Source organism: Balaenoptera acutorostrata, chromosome 1, assembly GCF_949987535.1.
Source record: "Balaenoptera acutorostrata chromosome 1, mBalAcu1.1, whole genome shotgun sequence".
NCBI classification, from domain to species: domain Eukaryota; kingdom Metazoa; phylum Chordata; class Mammalia; order Artiodactyla; family Balaenopteridae; genus Balaenoptera; species Balaenoptera acutorostrata.
In genome coordinates this window covers 19,331,167-19,347,481 of record NC_080064.1, presented here as the reverse complement: position 1 = coordinate 19,347,481, position 16,315 = coordinate 19,331,167, and the positions used below count along the sequence as shown (strand labels likewise).

Below are 16,315 nucleotides of genomic sequence, written 5' to 3'. Positions count from 1 at the left end.
GAATGAAAGTACTAACATGACTCTATCTCCTGGCATCTCTTTGATTTGAACATCCCGTAAACCACAATGTTTATCTAAACTTCTATGTTATAAACAACAAGGTCCTACTGCACAGCACAGGGAACTATATTTAATATCCTGTGATAAACCATAATGGAAAAGAATATAAAAAAGAATATATATATATGTATAACTGAATCACTTTGCTGTATGGCAGAAATTAACAAAACATTGCAAATCAACTAAACTTCAATTAAAAAAAAAACCTTCATGTTGAACTTAGAAGTTCCCAGGAGCTGTTATTTGGCTCTTAATTACTGATAGGTTTTAGTGTATAATATTTTGGTGAAGGAGAATGTGAAAAGACTAGTTTGCTTTCACCTGGTTTTCAGCTCTCCAAGGCAAGGGAACCGTTCTTACCATTTCTGCTTCTTAGCACCTTAAACTAGTAGATGCTCACGGGGAGTACACTTTTAAATAGATTAACTTCCGGTTTCATCCGCTGGGTAAATTGAAAGAACCTAGACCATAAGAGCCCATGCATTACAGGTTCTGTCGACTATTTTTATTGTCGTACGATTTTCTTATCCTTTGCAAATGTTTTTTCCTAACAAAAAGCATCATCTTCTTTCCTCATAACTGTCTAAATTGATTCCCAAGAAGAGGTTATCATTTCTAAAGAAAACATAGCTACTATACTATCAGTTAAATCTAAGCAATGACTCGATTTCAAAGAAGAAGAAGTAGATAAACTTAATAGAAGGTACTTAAAAAAGAAAAAGATGCATGAGACTTATCTCTCACAAGATGGATACATGAACTGGATACAAAATAGCCAAAAAAAGACAGAGCTCATAATACCTGGGGAGATCCTGGTTGATTTCACAATATTTAAAAGTCAATGGGAGGGAATTCCCTGGCGATCCAGTGGTTAGGACTTGGTGCTTTCACTGCTGAGGGCTTGGGTTCCATCCCTGGTCAAGACCCCATAAGCCGTGGGGCATGGCCAAAAAAAAAAAAAAAAAAAAAAAAGTTAATGGGCATATAGTAGTTTTTGTTTTAGAGTTCATCTTGTGGAAACATTATACTAGAAAGAATGAAAATATTAATGTTTTCCGTTCGGAAAAGTTTAATATATATTAAATAATTATATATTAAATAAAAATATATATTACTTAATATATATTTAATTTTGGTTTAAGTTTTTCTTCAATTTATTCAACACTGGAAAAAAAGAAAGAAAAGGGAAAAAGAAATATTCAGGTAATTTGCATTGTTTGACTTTAAAAGACAGTTTTAAGTTAGGGATAGAATATTCTTTAATTGGAAGGTAGAGCATGAAAGCCAAGCCAAACAATAAAACATCATGACTTTTGACCACTTAGAAAATTATAGCAAATAAATATTATCTAAAAGGAAATTCAAAAATTCCCAAATGCTGAAAATACATACATTTCCTGACTTAGGGTCTGTCCTGCAACGCTAAGTTAGTACACCCAGATAAGATGAAAAAGTGACAAAATGCTGAATTTAGAACTGCAAAGTAAATTTATTAAGTGGCTGCCAGTTAAACTGCCAAATAATGAGTTTAATAAACTGTTTACAGAATCACAAGTTTCAACTGAATTTACATTGAGGCTTACCAGTGGTGGATATATACAAATAGAAGAGCTGATCATCTCAGAGTATTTGAGGGCAAGGAAAATATAGAAAACTTTTTTTTTTTTGCAATAAAGTTTATGTCCTTAGAAATAAATTCTACCATAATAAGAACATCTAGACCACAGAAACACATTACCAAAAATGCACAGACGGCACAGTCTGAATTTCTGCATTTTTCTTTCTTTGTTGTGGCAGCCATATTGGTTTATTAGTCCAAACTCACACGTCCCTGCACAGACACACCAGGGAACCCCAGACAGTTGCCATACAAAGAAAACCTCAGAGTGAGCACAGAATCAGCAGAGCCACCTGACCTGAAGCAAAGCATTCTTACTTTTGATGCTTTTCTACAAAAGGGAACTCAAAGTCCAAATAGACCACAAAGAGTTAAGAAGATGTCTGCTCCTACCTTAGCAGGTTCAACGATACACTCTGAAACACAGGTAGGAAACACTTCTATTTTAGGGGAAAATGTCAACTGGCAGCCAGGGCAAAAACATTTCACCCAAAAGAAAGCCCAATTAACAAAACGATCTCCATCTGCCCCATCTTTCCCTAATTCACAGAAAAAAAATGTGTGTGACTTTCGTTTCAAATCAAACTGAAAAATGTTTAAATGGACAATGTAAAAATGGACAATCTTATCATGACCTTTTCTAATTCAAAGTCTAAGAATGATGACACACAAATACGCATAACAAAAACTCAACTGGTGGTTGAAGACAGTCCGAGCTACAGGCCAGCACGTGGTCACGAACGGTAGAGTGCGGTGGCCACCTGAGGTCACGGCCATCAAGCTCACAAGGGACACGTCCTGCCTTCCAAAGCAGCAGCTCTGTGCCCGGGAGGGATGGCACATCAGAAACTGGGGTCTGTGCATCACTTTCGGGACGAGGACAATGTGCATATAGATTTGGGTCCCTTGATTCTGACAGTCAAAGGGAATTGGGCATTTCTTCCCCAAAGTTAAGGAAAAAACACTTGAGAAAAATGATTTTCTATGAATTATTCTCTACGTCAGGTTTCTTTCTGCTCAAAAAATTCCATGTATATTGAAGAGCAATTAACCTTTGACCAATAGATTAGTTGGAAGCCAACAGACCATTACAAAAAAACCCCGCACTACATTATTAAAATTGTAAGACTATTTTTAAGTTCTTAAAAATGCTACTGCACTCAGTGACTAGAGTTTTCATTTTGGGGTACCCCATGCTATACGGAAGCAGGGAAATCAACGTTGCTGGAGGGAGCCATTCTCCTAATTTGCTATTGTTAAAAATGGTCAAGAGTTGCCACATGTTGGGGGCTAATCCTTTCATTTAACGTGCTGCTCAGAGCATCAGTTAAAATTTTGAACAGGTAAACCCGGCTGTTACTCTGTACTCCCCTGTCCCCAGGGCAGGCGCTCTGTTCCCTCCTGTCCTCGCATCGGCTGAGCAGCGGTCACGGTCACGGGCAGGCATGTCCCCGCCACCCCAGCCCAGGTGGCAGCAGCCTCGCCCCACAACCAAAGCCTCACAGTGTACAGTCGAAGGCCCGGGGCTTGCTTGGTGCTGCAGTCAGAGGTTCAGGGCGCCTTGTCTGGGTGATTTTCTGTTTGGGATTTTTTGTTTCCTCTTCCTCTTCAGTTTCACTTTCACAGACATGAACCACCACGCTCGGTGTTGATTCGGTTCCCGCGTGAAGTTCGTATTTCTCTCCTGTGGAGGTAAACAGCAAAGGAAGGGTTCTGTCCCTTGAAACTTCTTGCTCTACTCATATTTTCATTGCTCATTATTGGTTTTTCAATCTTTAAATCCTATGTCAGAGAACTTCATCTTGTTATGGCATTAGAGAATTGATGCTTTAAGGTTCTTAAAAAGTTTTGGCATTTTAAGACATTAGCTAGTAAGGAGGTCTTGGGGATTAAAATGTAAGTGCTAATTACTGTTCTATGAATAACACAAGTACATCTGCTTAATTTCATAACGGTTTCTGGTTCTCCCTTGGTAGACACCTGTAAGGTTCCGGGCAGCAACAGCAATCTCGTTATTATAGGACCTCAGAGATCCAAGATACAGCTCTGATGTCTAAAAACAACAACTAGCCATTTCCCCTCAAAATGCCTTTTGTATCCCCTATAAAAGACATAACATTATCTTAGGTGGACAACTTGTATGAACAACAATGGCATCGATTTCTTATATTGTTTTAAAGGAATGAGAGAGAGAGAGAAATAAAAGAGAAGGAAAAGAAGAAATGAAAAATAAATACAGGAGAAGAATCTGGAAGGGATGATTTGGTATCACCACCAATTCCCTGATACACTAGTCAATGTGACATCTGTCTGCTATTTTGATGGCAACTAATACTAACAACTTGTTATATACTAGAATTTATAGTGGTAAAAACCGCAGTTAGATTAATTATTACATATATATCATGTAATCCTTATAACCACGTTGAAAAGTAGCTATTATGATCCCTATTTTAGATGAGAAAACAGAGGCTCAGAAAATTGAAGCTAAGTAACTTGCTCAAGATCACAAAGTTAGCAAATGCTAGAATTTGAACCCAGGTTTGTGTGACTTTATCCTCCATGCTGACCATGGTGTTACTAGTTGGCTAGAACACAAATTGCTGAATACAGTCTTTAATACAAAAGTTTTTTGGGAATAAAACAGGAGAGATAGAAGTTTGTTACCTGGTCCCAATTTGGAAACAGCACAGAGTAAATCATAATTTATAACAGGCATCGCGTCTTCCCCCTGCTTCCACCCCACTGGAGGCGACGCAGGAGGGGAGATGAGGAACTGTTTGACCGGCTGCGGGGGCAGTAAATACGATTTGTCCTGTGTTTCGCTGGACATCTGTACCTGCAGGGAGGGAGATGTTCAAAATTTGACTGGACTGTTTTTTTCACTTTCATCTTTACATTAACTGTAACATCTCTTGGGAGAACATCTCCTGGGAGAAAATTTTTAAAAATTAAAAATTTCTCTTTAACAGTACATCTCCCAGTGGCTGGGTCAGGGTCTGTGCCTGTCTGGTTCACCACTGAACACTCAGTGCACAGCACAGAGCATTATGTGCTCAATAAATATTAGATGACTAGAAAAATAAATTGGTGAAGAGATGAATGAACAATGAATGGTACTAAGCACTGAATCCCAGTTTTAGAAGAGATTAGGTTATACCATCTCCATCAATTCCACCAAGAAAAGTCCAAATATGGGTTTCATTTGGAGTATGAGATGACAAACCCCTTAATTTTTTTTTTTGTTTACTTTGAAAGCTAAGACCAAGGGAAAAAATGCTGTGTTGAAAATAAAACAGTGCCCTTAACACACATCATCTAATGCCTTTATCTCACTAATTCTTCCGAGAAATAAGCATAGCCAATTCTTGGCAACCCAGAGGATCCTTTTCAATTCCAAAGTCTAAAACAGTCTTTCCGTATGTGCCATGCCTCCTCCCTGCTCACCCCATTTTCAGAGGGGTGCCTCATATGAATCACAGCACACGGAAATGATTCCAGAGACTACTTTCTCACTTCTTCCAAGGATGTCCCAGCACGAGTGCCATTCTAGACGCACAGGAGAAAAGTTAATTCACTGACCTTAAGGCGTTAGGGCTTAACCTTCTCAACCCCAGTTGAGAAAAGCTGCCAGAAAAATGAATTCCTTAAACTGAATAAAAAAGAGGTTGAAACTCTTTTCATGTTTAAACAAAACAAAGTGAGGACGGCAAATATGCTTAATAAATAAATGTATGTATCTGTAAAATAAAGGAAAAAATATCTTTCTCCTTGGGGATTGTTCACATCAAAGACCTCTGGCATAATAATAGAGAAAATGGAGAACTGACAGTATTTCTGGATGGAGGAAAACAAGTTTAGAGAACACTGCCGTCTGCACCATGAAGTACCTGTGCGAAATACAGCTTCAGCTTCTTCCCGTTGAAGTCTGTCTCGTGGAGTTCTATTCGAGCCCGTGCTGCTGCTTCAGGCTTGCTGAAATTTATTCGCACTCTTCTAAAGCTTTTAAACAGCTGAAACGTAACTTGGTCATCATAGATGGTGAAAAGTGCTTCGAATCTCTCCTACAGATCGAGGGGCAGCCAGGCAGAGAGAATGCGGGCGAGGGGAGAAACGAAAAACCTTTACCCAGAGGAAATTTAAGTCATTAAACATAATTAATGGGATAGAGCTCATTATAATTTGCCTTTTTCCCCAAAAAAGCAGTTTTTTCTTGTAGGTGTACGAGAACAGGTATCCTGTTAATCATATGCTAAATTCTGCAGTTTGCACTTATTCTAAAAATAACCTTATTAAATATAGTGTAGATTCATATTATAAAATCAAATGTAAAGTATTATAAAATAAATGTAAGGTATAAAAATCATAAAAACATTCCCAATTATAGAACAAAAACATTACTATCATTTTGAAGTCCGCAGTGTGCCAGAGTTTCTACCCCCATCCTATTCCTTTCCTGCTTCAAAGTAACCATTTTCTGGAATTTTGTGCTTATCTTTCCCTTGCTTTTCTTTATAGTTTTACAACATTTATATGGATCCCTAAATATTGAATCATTTTGCACATATTCCTCTGTAACTTGCTTTTTGTTCCTAAGATTCTTCCTTGTTCCTGTGTGTAACTAACTGTGAGCCATCCTTTTCACGACTGTATAGTATTCCATTGTAGAGCCATACCACAATTCCTCTAGTGCTGCTGGAATCTGAACTGCCTCCAGTTTTTGCTACTACAGTGCTGCTATGAACATTCTTGGTACCATAAGCATGAGTTTCTCTGAAGTGCAATCCCTGGGCCTTAGCACTGGCACATCTTTAACTTTAGCAGATGTTGCCAAATAGTTTTCCAAAGAGTTTATATCAGTTTACTCTCTAAGAGTGAATGTGTGTTCTGGTTGCATCATATCTATGCCAACATTTGATAAAGACCTTTAAATTTTTATCAATGTGAAGTAGGGAATATGAAATGGGCTCTAATTTTGGTTATAATTCACATTTCTCTGAATAATAAAGAGGTTGAACCTCTTTTCATGTTTACTGGCCATTTGGGGCTCCTCTTAATGTGATGTATCTGTTCATATCTTTTGTCGATTTTTTTTTTTTTCTCTTTTGTCGATTTTTCTATTGGGTTGTCCTTTTTTATTGAGTCATGGGAATTCTATCAAGATACTAATTCTTTGTCAATTATAGGTACCATAAATATTAAAATTTGAACATTACTAAATGTATCCACTTTTTCCTTTTGTGTTGTGTCTTGAGAAATCCTTCTGCACTCTGAGATCACAATGATGTTCTCCCGGATTGTCTTCTCAAAGTTTTATGGTTTTACCTTTCATGTTTAAGTCCTTGCTTTACATAAAACAGATGTGTATGAGGTGCCCCCCACTCACCCCAGTAACCACTATCTCTTTTTCTATCACTCTAGATTAGACTGTATTTTTCAGCATTTTATATAAATGTACTTTTGGTGGGGGGTGGGGGGGAGAGGTCCAGGTATTTTCCCTGAGCATAATCATTTTGAGATTCGTATTACTGGGTTTTTTGTGGTCCTTTTTATTGTCAAGTAGAATTCCACTGTAAGGATGTTTACCCATGTACCTGCTGATGGGCATTTGGGCTGTTTCTAGTTTTGGACTATTAGGTATAAGGCTGCTATGAACATTCATGTACAGATTTTGAGTAGATATATGATTTTATTTCTTTTGGGTGAATACCTAAGAGTGGAATGGCTGAATTGTATGACAAGTATATGATCAACTTTTCAGAAACTGATTTTCAAAGTGATTGTACCATTTTACATTTACACCAACAGTGTGTAAGAGTTCTAGCTGCTCCACATTCTCACCAACATTTGGTATGGTCAGTCTTTTTAACTTCAGCCATTGTACTGGGATACAGTATTATCTCACTGTAGTTTTAACTTCACATTTCCCTAATAACTACTAATACTGAGCACCTTTTCCTAAGTTTATTTGCCATCTCTATAACTTCTTGGGTCAAGTGTCTATTCCAATCTTTTCCCACTTTTAACTTGGGCTATCTTTCTTATTAAGTTGTAAGAGTTCTTTTATGTATTCTATATAGAAGCCCTTTGTCAAGTCTATGTCTTTCAAATATTGTCCTTGCTTTCCTTTTTCATTTTGAAAGAGTATCTTTTGAAAAGCAAGTTTTTTGTTTTGTTTTTTTCTGTTTTTTGTTTTGGGATGAAGTGTTGACTCCATGTGTTGGTTTAAAAAAAACTTTTGTGCTTTTTCAGGGAGATCAGCTCGGTGCTTTGTGACCACCTAGAGGGGTGGGATAGGGAGGGTGAGAGGGAGGGAGACACAAGAGGGAAGAGATATGGGGATATATGTATATGTATAGCTGATTCACTTTGTTATAAAGCAGAAACTAACACACCACTGTAAAGCAATTATACTCCAAAAAAGATGTTTAAAAAAAAAAGAAATGTATCAAGTATAAACGCACATAAGTATAAAAAATAAAGACAATAAATAACTTTAAAAAAACCCCACATGTTCAGTGCCCCCCCGCCCCGGCTGCCTCCCGCACTCCCGCTGCCGGGCCCCTGGCTTCCGAGGAGGCGGCAGCTCCCGACCCTGCGAAGATGGCGAGGAGGAGCCGCCACCGCCTCCTCCTGCTGCTGCTGCACTACCTGGTGGTCGCCCTGGACTATCATAAGGCCTATGGATTCTCTGCCTCAAAAGATAATCAAGTAGTCACAGCAATAGAGTATCAAGAGGTTATTTTAGCCTGTAAATATCCCAAGAAGACCATTTCCTCCAGATTGGAGTGGAAGAAACTGGGGCACGGTGTCTCCTTTGTCTACTATCAACAGGCTCTTCAAGGAGATTTTAAAGATCGAGCTGAGATGATAGATTTCAGCATACGGATCAAAAATGTTACGAGAAATGATGCCGGGAAATATCGTTATGAAGTTTTAGTGCCCCATCTGAACAAGGTCAAAACCTGGAAGAGGATACACTCACTCTAGAAGTATTAGTGGCTCCGGCAGTTCCATCATGTGAAGTACCCAGTTCTGCACTGCGTGGAACTGTGGTGGAGTTGCGATGTCAGGACAAAGAAGGCAACCCGGCTCCTGAATACACGTGGTTTAAGGATGGCATCCGTTTGCTAGAGAATCCAAGACTTGGCTCCCCAAGTGCCAACAGCTCATACACAATGAATACAAAATCTGGAACTCTGCAATTTAATACTGTTTCAAAACTGGACAGTGGAGAATATTCCTGCGAAGTCCGTAATTCTGCTGGACATCGCAGGTGTCCTGGGAAACGAATGCAAGTAGATGATCTCGACATAAGTGGCATCATAGCAGCTGTAGTAGTTGTGGCCTTAGTGATTTCTGTCTGTGGCCTTGGTGTGTGCTATGCTCAGAGGAAAGGCTACTTTTCTAAAGAAACCTCCTTCCAGAAGAGTAGTTCTGCATCTAAAGCCACTGCAATGAGTGAAAATGATTTCAAACACACAAAATCCTTAAAAGAAGTCCACCTTTGCGATGCACCAAAACCACAGTTGTTGCACTATTAAAAGATTATAAAACTCTGCTTTGTTTTACATTTGCAAAGAGGTACATGAGGAGGTGAAATTGGTGTTTCATTATAATCTTTATGACTGCTACATCACTTGAAATTTTTATTTTACACAAATAGTTTTGTCAGCAGCTAAAATACAGTCTGGCTTCTTGTGTCTGGACAAAGTTAAAGGAGTCAAAATACTTTGTAATATTCTGGGGCTTGTGAAATGTTCAATATCGTAACTTCTAGAGTACGTTACTAAAAATATAACATACTGGTTGTGAAATTAATCCACAGAGCATGAAAATATAAGCTGTATGCACCCTCTGTGCAAGAGTCTGATTTAGAGGGTTCAGAAAATACTCTGACAGATGCAAAAGGAACCTCTGGTCTCATTTCTCCCAGAATCCTCCTTTTCCCCCTAATACAATGCTTATTCTGTTGCTCATTTATCACTAATATATTCACAGAAGGGAAGTGGCAGGAAGGGTCTTATACCCAAGGATTTGCACTTTTTGTTTACTTTCATGTCTGAGAACCAAAAGCAACATGAAGAAAAACACCTAAGGACCAGAGCTCACTCACCTGGTGTGTGTCACTGACTTCTTCATTAAACATCGTTCTGAGAGTTAAGCACAAACCCAAGTGTCTTACTTCACCCCCAGAGCTGCTTGTTGCTATTTCCTTCCCCTAAGACCCCTTTGAAGAGGATCAGTGACTTTGACATCAGAACTCGCCATTGGAACCAACACACATAACCCTACAGATACTTGTCCCTGCGTGATGGTGACTTCACATCTCTGTCTATAAAAATCGTGCAATGAAATTTTGCATTGGGCCGAGTCCCTTGCTGTTACGGCCAGTGGTTTTCCAACCCTGCTCATGGCAAAGTCAGCGATATGGAGGGGAGGAGTGGTTGCCTGACAAGTAAAATGAGATGAAACAGCTCAGCGTGGCTCCTGGCACCTGGTGCTACGCTCGATACGTAGAAAACACAGGAGAAATGAAATGAAAAATGGGTCCGATCATCTGGTTTCTAAACTGATGGATCACAAAGACCTCCAGCTAGTGTTACAAAGTGAAAATTCCAATGATGCATGCAATAGGGAGAGTCATTAGACTGTGTTAAAAGCATAATCATCCAGAACTTATTTTGATTATTTGTTTCATATTGAAAAGACAATATGGCTAGGGCACTTCCAGTTCCAGGCAAATCTAGACGAAAAGGTCCCTCACTACCTTTGACAACTTTGAACATGGTTAAACTGCTTTTAAAGGAGTCCACTCTTTTTGCCCAATAGGCAGAGCAAATCGCCAGGATTCACAGGACAGGCAATTGGATTAAGTACTCACCAAGTGCCGAATATGTGCCTGGACACCAGGTCACTGGGAAGATGCCTGTTGTCACACTGCCCCCACTTGTCTGTGACATTCAGTGATTCTCACCAGACCCCTTCCAACAGTTTCCATAAAGGGCCAGGTAGTAGATATTTTAAGACATGTAGGCCATATGGTCCCTGCTATAACTGCCTGTACTGTACTCAACTCTGCCATTTTTCATGTCATTGTATTGTAGCATGAAAGCAGCCACAGACAATACTTTTAAAATGGTCATGTTTGTGTTCTTAAAACAGCAGGCACAGACAGGATCTGGCCCACATGCATAGTTTCCCAACTCTCGGTGGTGAAGCATGAAAAGAAAAAAAAACAAAAAACTATCATTATAATTCTTAGAACATTTTGATTTTGTTTTCGTGAAGTAAAATTGTGTTTTATAAAGGTTAGGGCATTAGTATCTTTAATAGCAAGTTTTGTTTTGTTTTAATTATTATCATTGTAACTAGATTTATTTTTACTTGGGGGTTTAACCTAACTAAATCTGGAACAACTGTTTTTCAATACAGCCTTGCAAAAAACTTCATCTCACAGGTGGTGTTGTCTGATTAAAGTCTACATTAATTAAAAAAAAAACCCACAAAAAACCTTTGTGCTTTTTGTGTCATATTTAGGAAATCTCAGCCATACCCAAGGTCACTAAGATTTTCTCTTATGCTTTCTCGTAGACGTTTTATAGCTTAGTTCTTACGTTTAGGTCTATGATCCACTTCAAGTTAATTTTTGTATGTGAGACAAGGGTCAAAGTTCATTTTTTATCCCATATGGCTATCCCTTTGTTCCAGCACCCACTGTTGAAATGAATATCCTTTCCCCTGTGCACTGAAAACTATAAGACGTAGTTGAAAGAAATTAAAGACCCATATAAGTGGAGAGATATAACTCTTCTCCTTGGGGAATCACCTTTCTGACACTACTGGCTCTCTCCATGTATGTTTATTCCCTATTTCATTAATTCCTGCTCTTTATTCTTAAAATTATTTATTTATTTATTTATTTATTTATGGTTGTGTTGGGTCTTCGTTTCTGTGCGAGGGCTTTCTAGTTGCGGCAAGTGGGGGCCACTCTTCATCGCGGTGCGCAGGCCTCTCACTATCGCGGCCTCTCTTGTTGCGGAGCACAGGCTCCAGGCGCGCAGGCTCAGTAATTGTGGCACACGGGCCTAGTCGCTCCGCGGCATGTGGGATCTTCCCAGACCAGGGCTCGAACCTGTGTCCCCTGCATTGACAGGCAGATTCTCAACCACTGCGCCACCAGGGAAGCCCCTCTTTATTCTTTTCTTTGAGTTTTTTCTCTATCACCTTAAGATGGATGCTTACTCCATTAGTTTTTCAATTTTTCTCATTTTTAATATCAGCATTTTAAAAATATACATTTCTAAGTATTATTTTAGCTGTCCCCACACGTTTTAATATATATTATTTTCACTATCGTTTGATTCTAAATACTTTAGTCTAATTTCCATTATGATTCTTCCTTGTCTCATGAATTGTTTAGATGTTTCTTAAATTTCAAATAAATTTCAGGGAAGTTCAGGTTCAGCTTGAACTTCACATCCAGCCTCAGGCTTCTGCTGGAGTAGAGAGAACTGCATGTGCCAGCCTGTAGATGGTCCGATGGCCCCGTCAGGGACAATGTCGTCCACATGGTGGTATCTTTCCTGTGACTTCAGTAACCGAGCACTGGCTTTGATGAAGAAGTACAAAAGCCACCTCTGCATTTGCGAGGGGGACATGAGTACACACCATCCATTCCTGAGGACCACAGGCTCTCTGCTCATTGGCCTTTAGCATGGGTAAAACACTCCTTTTTGCATCTAGTAACAGAGACTCTTCACTTCTTCAAACATGAGACCACAAAAGGAAGACCTAAGGAGGAATTCACAGCCTGGACAGATCACTTCAGCAAGGTCTTATGGCTTCTACCAGCCACTTATCTTCTGAGCACAGAACTCTGGAGCTCGGCTGTCTGCGTTTAACTCCTGGCTCCATTATACATCTGTGTGACCTTGGGCAAGTTACTCACTTTTGCTGTGCCTACAGTTTCCTTATCCATTAACTGAGGATAGTAAAAGTACTCACTTCATTGGGTTATTGGTGATAGAAAGAGAGACCATTTAAAGGTCTTAGAACAATACAGAGGGAGTATTATCACTATTATTAACAGAAATAGGTAGAGCTGTTGCAATAATCCATTTGCCATTCTGTGGTCACAAAAATAGCTGTTCTACTATGTGATGTGGATTCCCCAGGAAGGAGGTAAATACACAGCGATGACAGTATGAACTAGAGAGCAGGTACCACGGAGGTCGCCAGTGGAAAATTAAAACCTGCCCTTCCTGACAGTCCTTTAGTGTAATTCAGATGCGTCGAGCTGAGGGAGCAGTCACCTAGGAGACATGCCCTCCCAGGAGACTCGGTTGCAGTGGGTGATACAGTGAACCACTGATTAACAGAATCAGTGTCCATCTTCCCAGGATTCTTCTGAACTTGACCTATGACCCTGACCCTTTGAAGCAGAGGACCCTGCTTCTCTGTTATGACACTGAGGACTCTGCATTACTCTGCTATGAACTTTGACTTGAACTGAGGGAGAGGATAGCAGGGTTTTTTTTTTTTATTGTAGCAATAAATTGATTGTACATACTGAAAAAATACACTATTTCCATGCCAGTGGCTTTTAATCTTCCTTATTAATTTTGTCTTTTTGTTTTGTTTTCTATTTCATAAAGTCAACTGTTGGGTGATGGCCTTGGAGTTGCTTACTATGTATGTATTCATGGCGCCAAGCTTGCACAGAATGAAAAGCCACTTAAAACAAATGGAAACGGCTGATATGAAGCTAACACGGTATGCATGAAAACGTGGAGGAGCAAGACACGACTCCTCTTCATCAAGGTCAGTTACGTACAAAGACCAAGAAACATTTCATTCTTGGGCTTGTCCATGTGCTTAAGGATTGGCAGTAACTTGAGCTCTGTTCTATTTCTTTGGTCTCCATCTAGATCTTTGTGTGTACGTGTCTTGATAAATTCTTTCTCGCTGTTCATCCACTCACTCATTCAATAAGGCCAGGTACTAGCTTAGATATTGAGGCTAAAACAAGGAACAATATTGATTGTGTGATTTATTCCAGGGTGGACGTTCATTTCCTTTCTGGTGGTGTTTTCTTCATGGACATTAGAGAATGAAGGTGATTTTTCAAGTTAGGGACCCATCTTTCCAAAGACATGTAAACTTGAAAGAATGTCAGATACAAGTCTGAGAAGGAAGTGTATTATTTGTTCCTTTAAAAAGAATACGGCATCCTTCCTCTTCCTGAACATTCGGTTCAGAAGCCTTCAGGTGTAGCCAAGTAAGGTTGGTGTGTCCACGGTGATGGGGAGCAGGGAGCCTCAGCGGCCTGGAGCAGGGTGTCAGATACAGGTGGGTTAGCGGGGGCAGACACCGGGGAGGGAGGCAGGCCCAGCATGGGGTGCGGGAGCCCAACAAGGATGAGGACAGTGTGCCCACACAGGGGGAGCCCAACACAGGGCGCTGAAACTCAGCGGGGTGAGGAGGGTGTCCATGCGGGAAGACTGCCCAGAGCAGGGCAAGAGAGAGGGTATCCAGCAAAGGGGCGGCTGATGGCGTGAGAAGGCTGAGGAGGGGACCTGCTCAGGAAGGCAATCCAGCCTGGAGCTCGGAGCCCAAGTGAGTAGGGATGTGTCTGCAGGAGGGCAGCACAGGACACTGGATCCTGAGCAGGGTAAGGAGGGCACCCGCAGGGGTATCAGAACCCAGGTGGTGTGAAGGGGGGTTTCCTGTGGTGGAAGCTAGTTTTCTCTCTGTCAGAGAAAGGAGTTACAGATTTGAAAAGGAAGAAAACTAGAAACAATTCTTTAGTGTTGGAAGTATACGTGTGAACACAGGTATGTATGCAAGTATATTCATATGCACATAGTTCCCACCTCTGTGCCAGAGGCCTAGGAACAGTGAGACTCCGAGAGCACCCGGCACACACAGCTAACTCCTATCTCGGTTCCTAAATATGACTGTTCTCCATTGAAAGGAATCACGGCTCCTCATAGGAATGGCTGATTCCAGCACTGGGGCAGGGAGAGTACAAGATAATTCTGGAATAGTTTGTTATGCTAGAAAGTTTAAAGAGGTACCCGAAGAGTGATGGGCACATGTCAAAAAGACACAGAGACCACCTGAAAGGGGCAAGTGCTGGCCAAACCTGGGACGAAAGTAGCATAAAATCACGACAATAACAGATTATAACCAATGAATGAAATAGGAAACCACGAATCTTGCTGATATGAGTAAATATGTTTAAAACTTGACAGGGATACAGGATATTTACTTTCATAGTAACTCCCACAAAGTACTTATTAACTACAAGGAAAAAAAGAATAACTCGACAGTGCAGAAACCTGGGAGACACTGTCTTAATCAAGGGCTCAAAGTGAATTTCATCGGTAAGAGGACAAATTAAAGATGGATGTGAGAAGAGGACAGCATCACTTCTGTGATGTTCCTGCCGAAGGTGCACAACCTGACTCTGACCCTGAAGAAACATCAGCCAAACCCAAACTGAGAGACAGGCTACAAAACGATCAGCCTGCAGTCTCCTAGAGTGTGAGCATCCTGAAAGGCAGGGAGGACTAGGAATTGTTTCAGACTGAAAGAGACCTGACAACTGAATGCACTGCTTGATAAGGGACTGGATTTTTGTTGTTGTTATAAAGGACATTACTGGAACCACCGGCAAACTTGAGTGGGGTCAGAGAATTAGAACAATGTACCAATGTAGTCAGAGAATTAGAACAATGTATCAATGTTAATTTCCTGAATTTTGTTTTTTCTCTTAGAATGCCCTTGTTTGTAGCAAATACAAATTAAAACATTGTGGGTGATGGCTACAATTGCTGGCAACTTACTCTTAAAATGGTTTTAGGAAAAAAGTCCTTCGTACACCCAAACCAGTAAAAGTATTTCAATATGCACTGCCAATATACTTTATTTATTTATCTACTTTTAAATTTATATACATACACACATACCCATACACACACATATTATGGACATGTTGTGCTATCCCAATATAATATGCCCTATAAAACTTATAAAAATAGAAACGTAAATCAGGTAAGAAAATAAAACAAACAGAAAAGACATGGTTACTGAAATTAATTTAGGAGGGCTCAACATAAATGCTGGCGAGTGTTGGTACCCTGACCCTGTAGATAATCTTCCCAGTTTTTTATTCATCACATATTTAATGCACAGCAAGGCTCAAAAGCTGGGCTCTGTGCCAGGCAGTATAGAGGCGACACACATGCCTATCGGAGCTCGCTCACTCCTGAATTATCCCGCCCTCCCCCATGGGAGCACCCTGCTTCGGAGAGATTAGAAACACATACACATGGGTAATCTAGATGTTTCTTAGAACCCAAGGACCTTAAATCCTACCTTGATTTGGGGACTGGCAGATCTTTTCCAACTGAAATTGAGATTACTGGGGAAAAAAAGCTTCAATGCATTATTTGTTTTGAGAAAGATAAAAAAGAAAACTATAAGGCATTTCAACTCTATAGACACATTAGAGAAAAGTTATTTAAATTATGTTAGGGGACTTCCCTGGTGGTCCAGTGGGTAAGACTCTGTACTGCTAATGCAGGGGTCCCGGGTTTGATCCCTGGTCGGGGAACTAGATCCCCCATGCCG

At 40.1% G+C, this 16,315-nt stretch overlaps 2 protein-coding genes and 1 non-coding gene across 5 annotated transcripts in view; 2 read left to right on the top strand and 1 right to left on the bottom strand.

Moving 5' to 3' along the window:
* Positions 1 to 6: 6 nt before the first annotated feature.
* RCAN3 (RCAN family member 3) overlaps positions 7 to 16,315 on the bottom strand; it is a 33,540-nt gene continuing 17,231 nt past the window's right edge. For 2 of the 3 annotated variants that reach the window (XM_057526650.1, XM_007178705.3), the window contains exons 3-6: positions 5,569 to 5,742; positions 4,346 to 4,517; positions 3,182 to 3,362; positions 7 to 974 (exon numbers count right to left, since the gene is read on the bottom strand). In XM_057526650.1, coding sequence (XP_057382633.1) covers positions 932 to 974; positions 3,182 to 3,362; positions 4,346 to 4,517; positions 5,569 to 5,742 — 570 coding nt within the window. In that variant the 3' untranslated portion in view covers positions 7 to 931. Of the gene's footprint in view, positions 975 to 1,022; positions 3,363 to 4,345; positions 4,518 to 5,568; positions 5,743 to 16,315 lie in introns of those variants that run through there. The other variant, XM_007178704.2, reaches the window with a different exon arrangement.
* Positions 8,282 to 9,222, top strand: LOC103012974 (junctional adhesion molecule B-like). The gene is given in 2 exon segments (XM_057552470.1): positions 8,282 to 8,614; positions 8,617 to 9,222. Coding segments are annotated over 2 exon segments (939 nt in total).
* TRNAS-GCU (transfer RNA serine (anticodon GCU)) lies at positions 16,226 to 16,298 on the top strand. Its single transcript has one exon. It is a non-coding gene; the product is annotated as a tRNA-Ser (tRNA).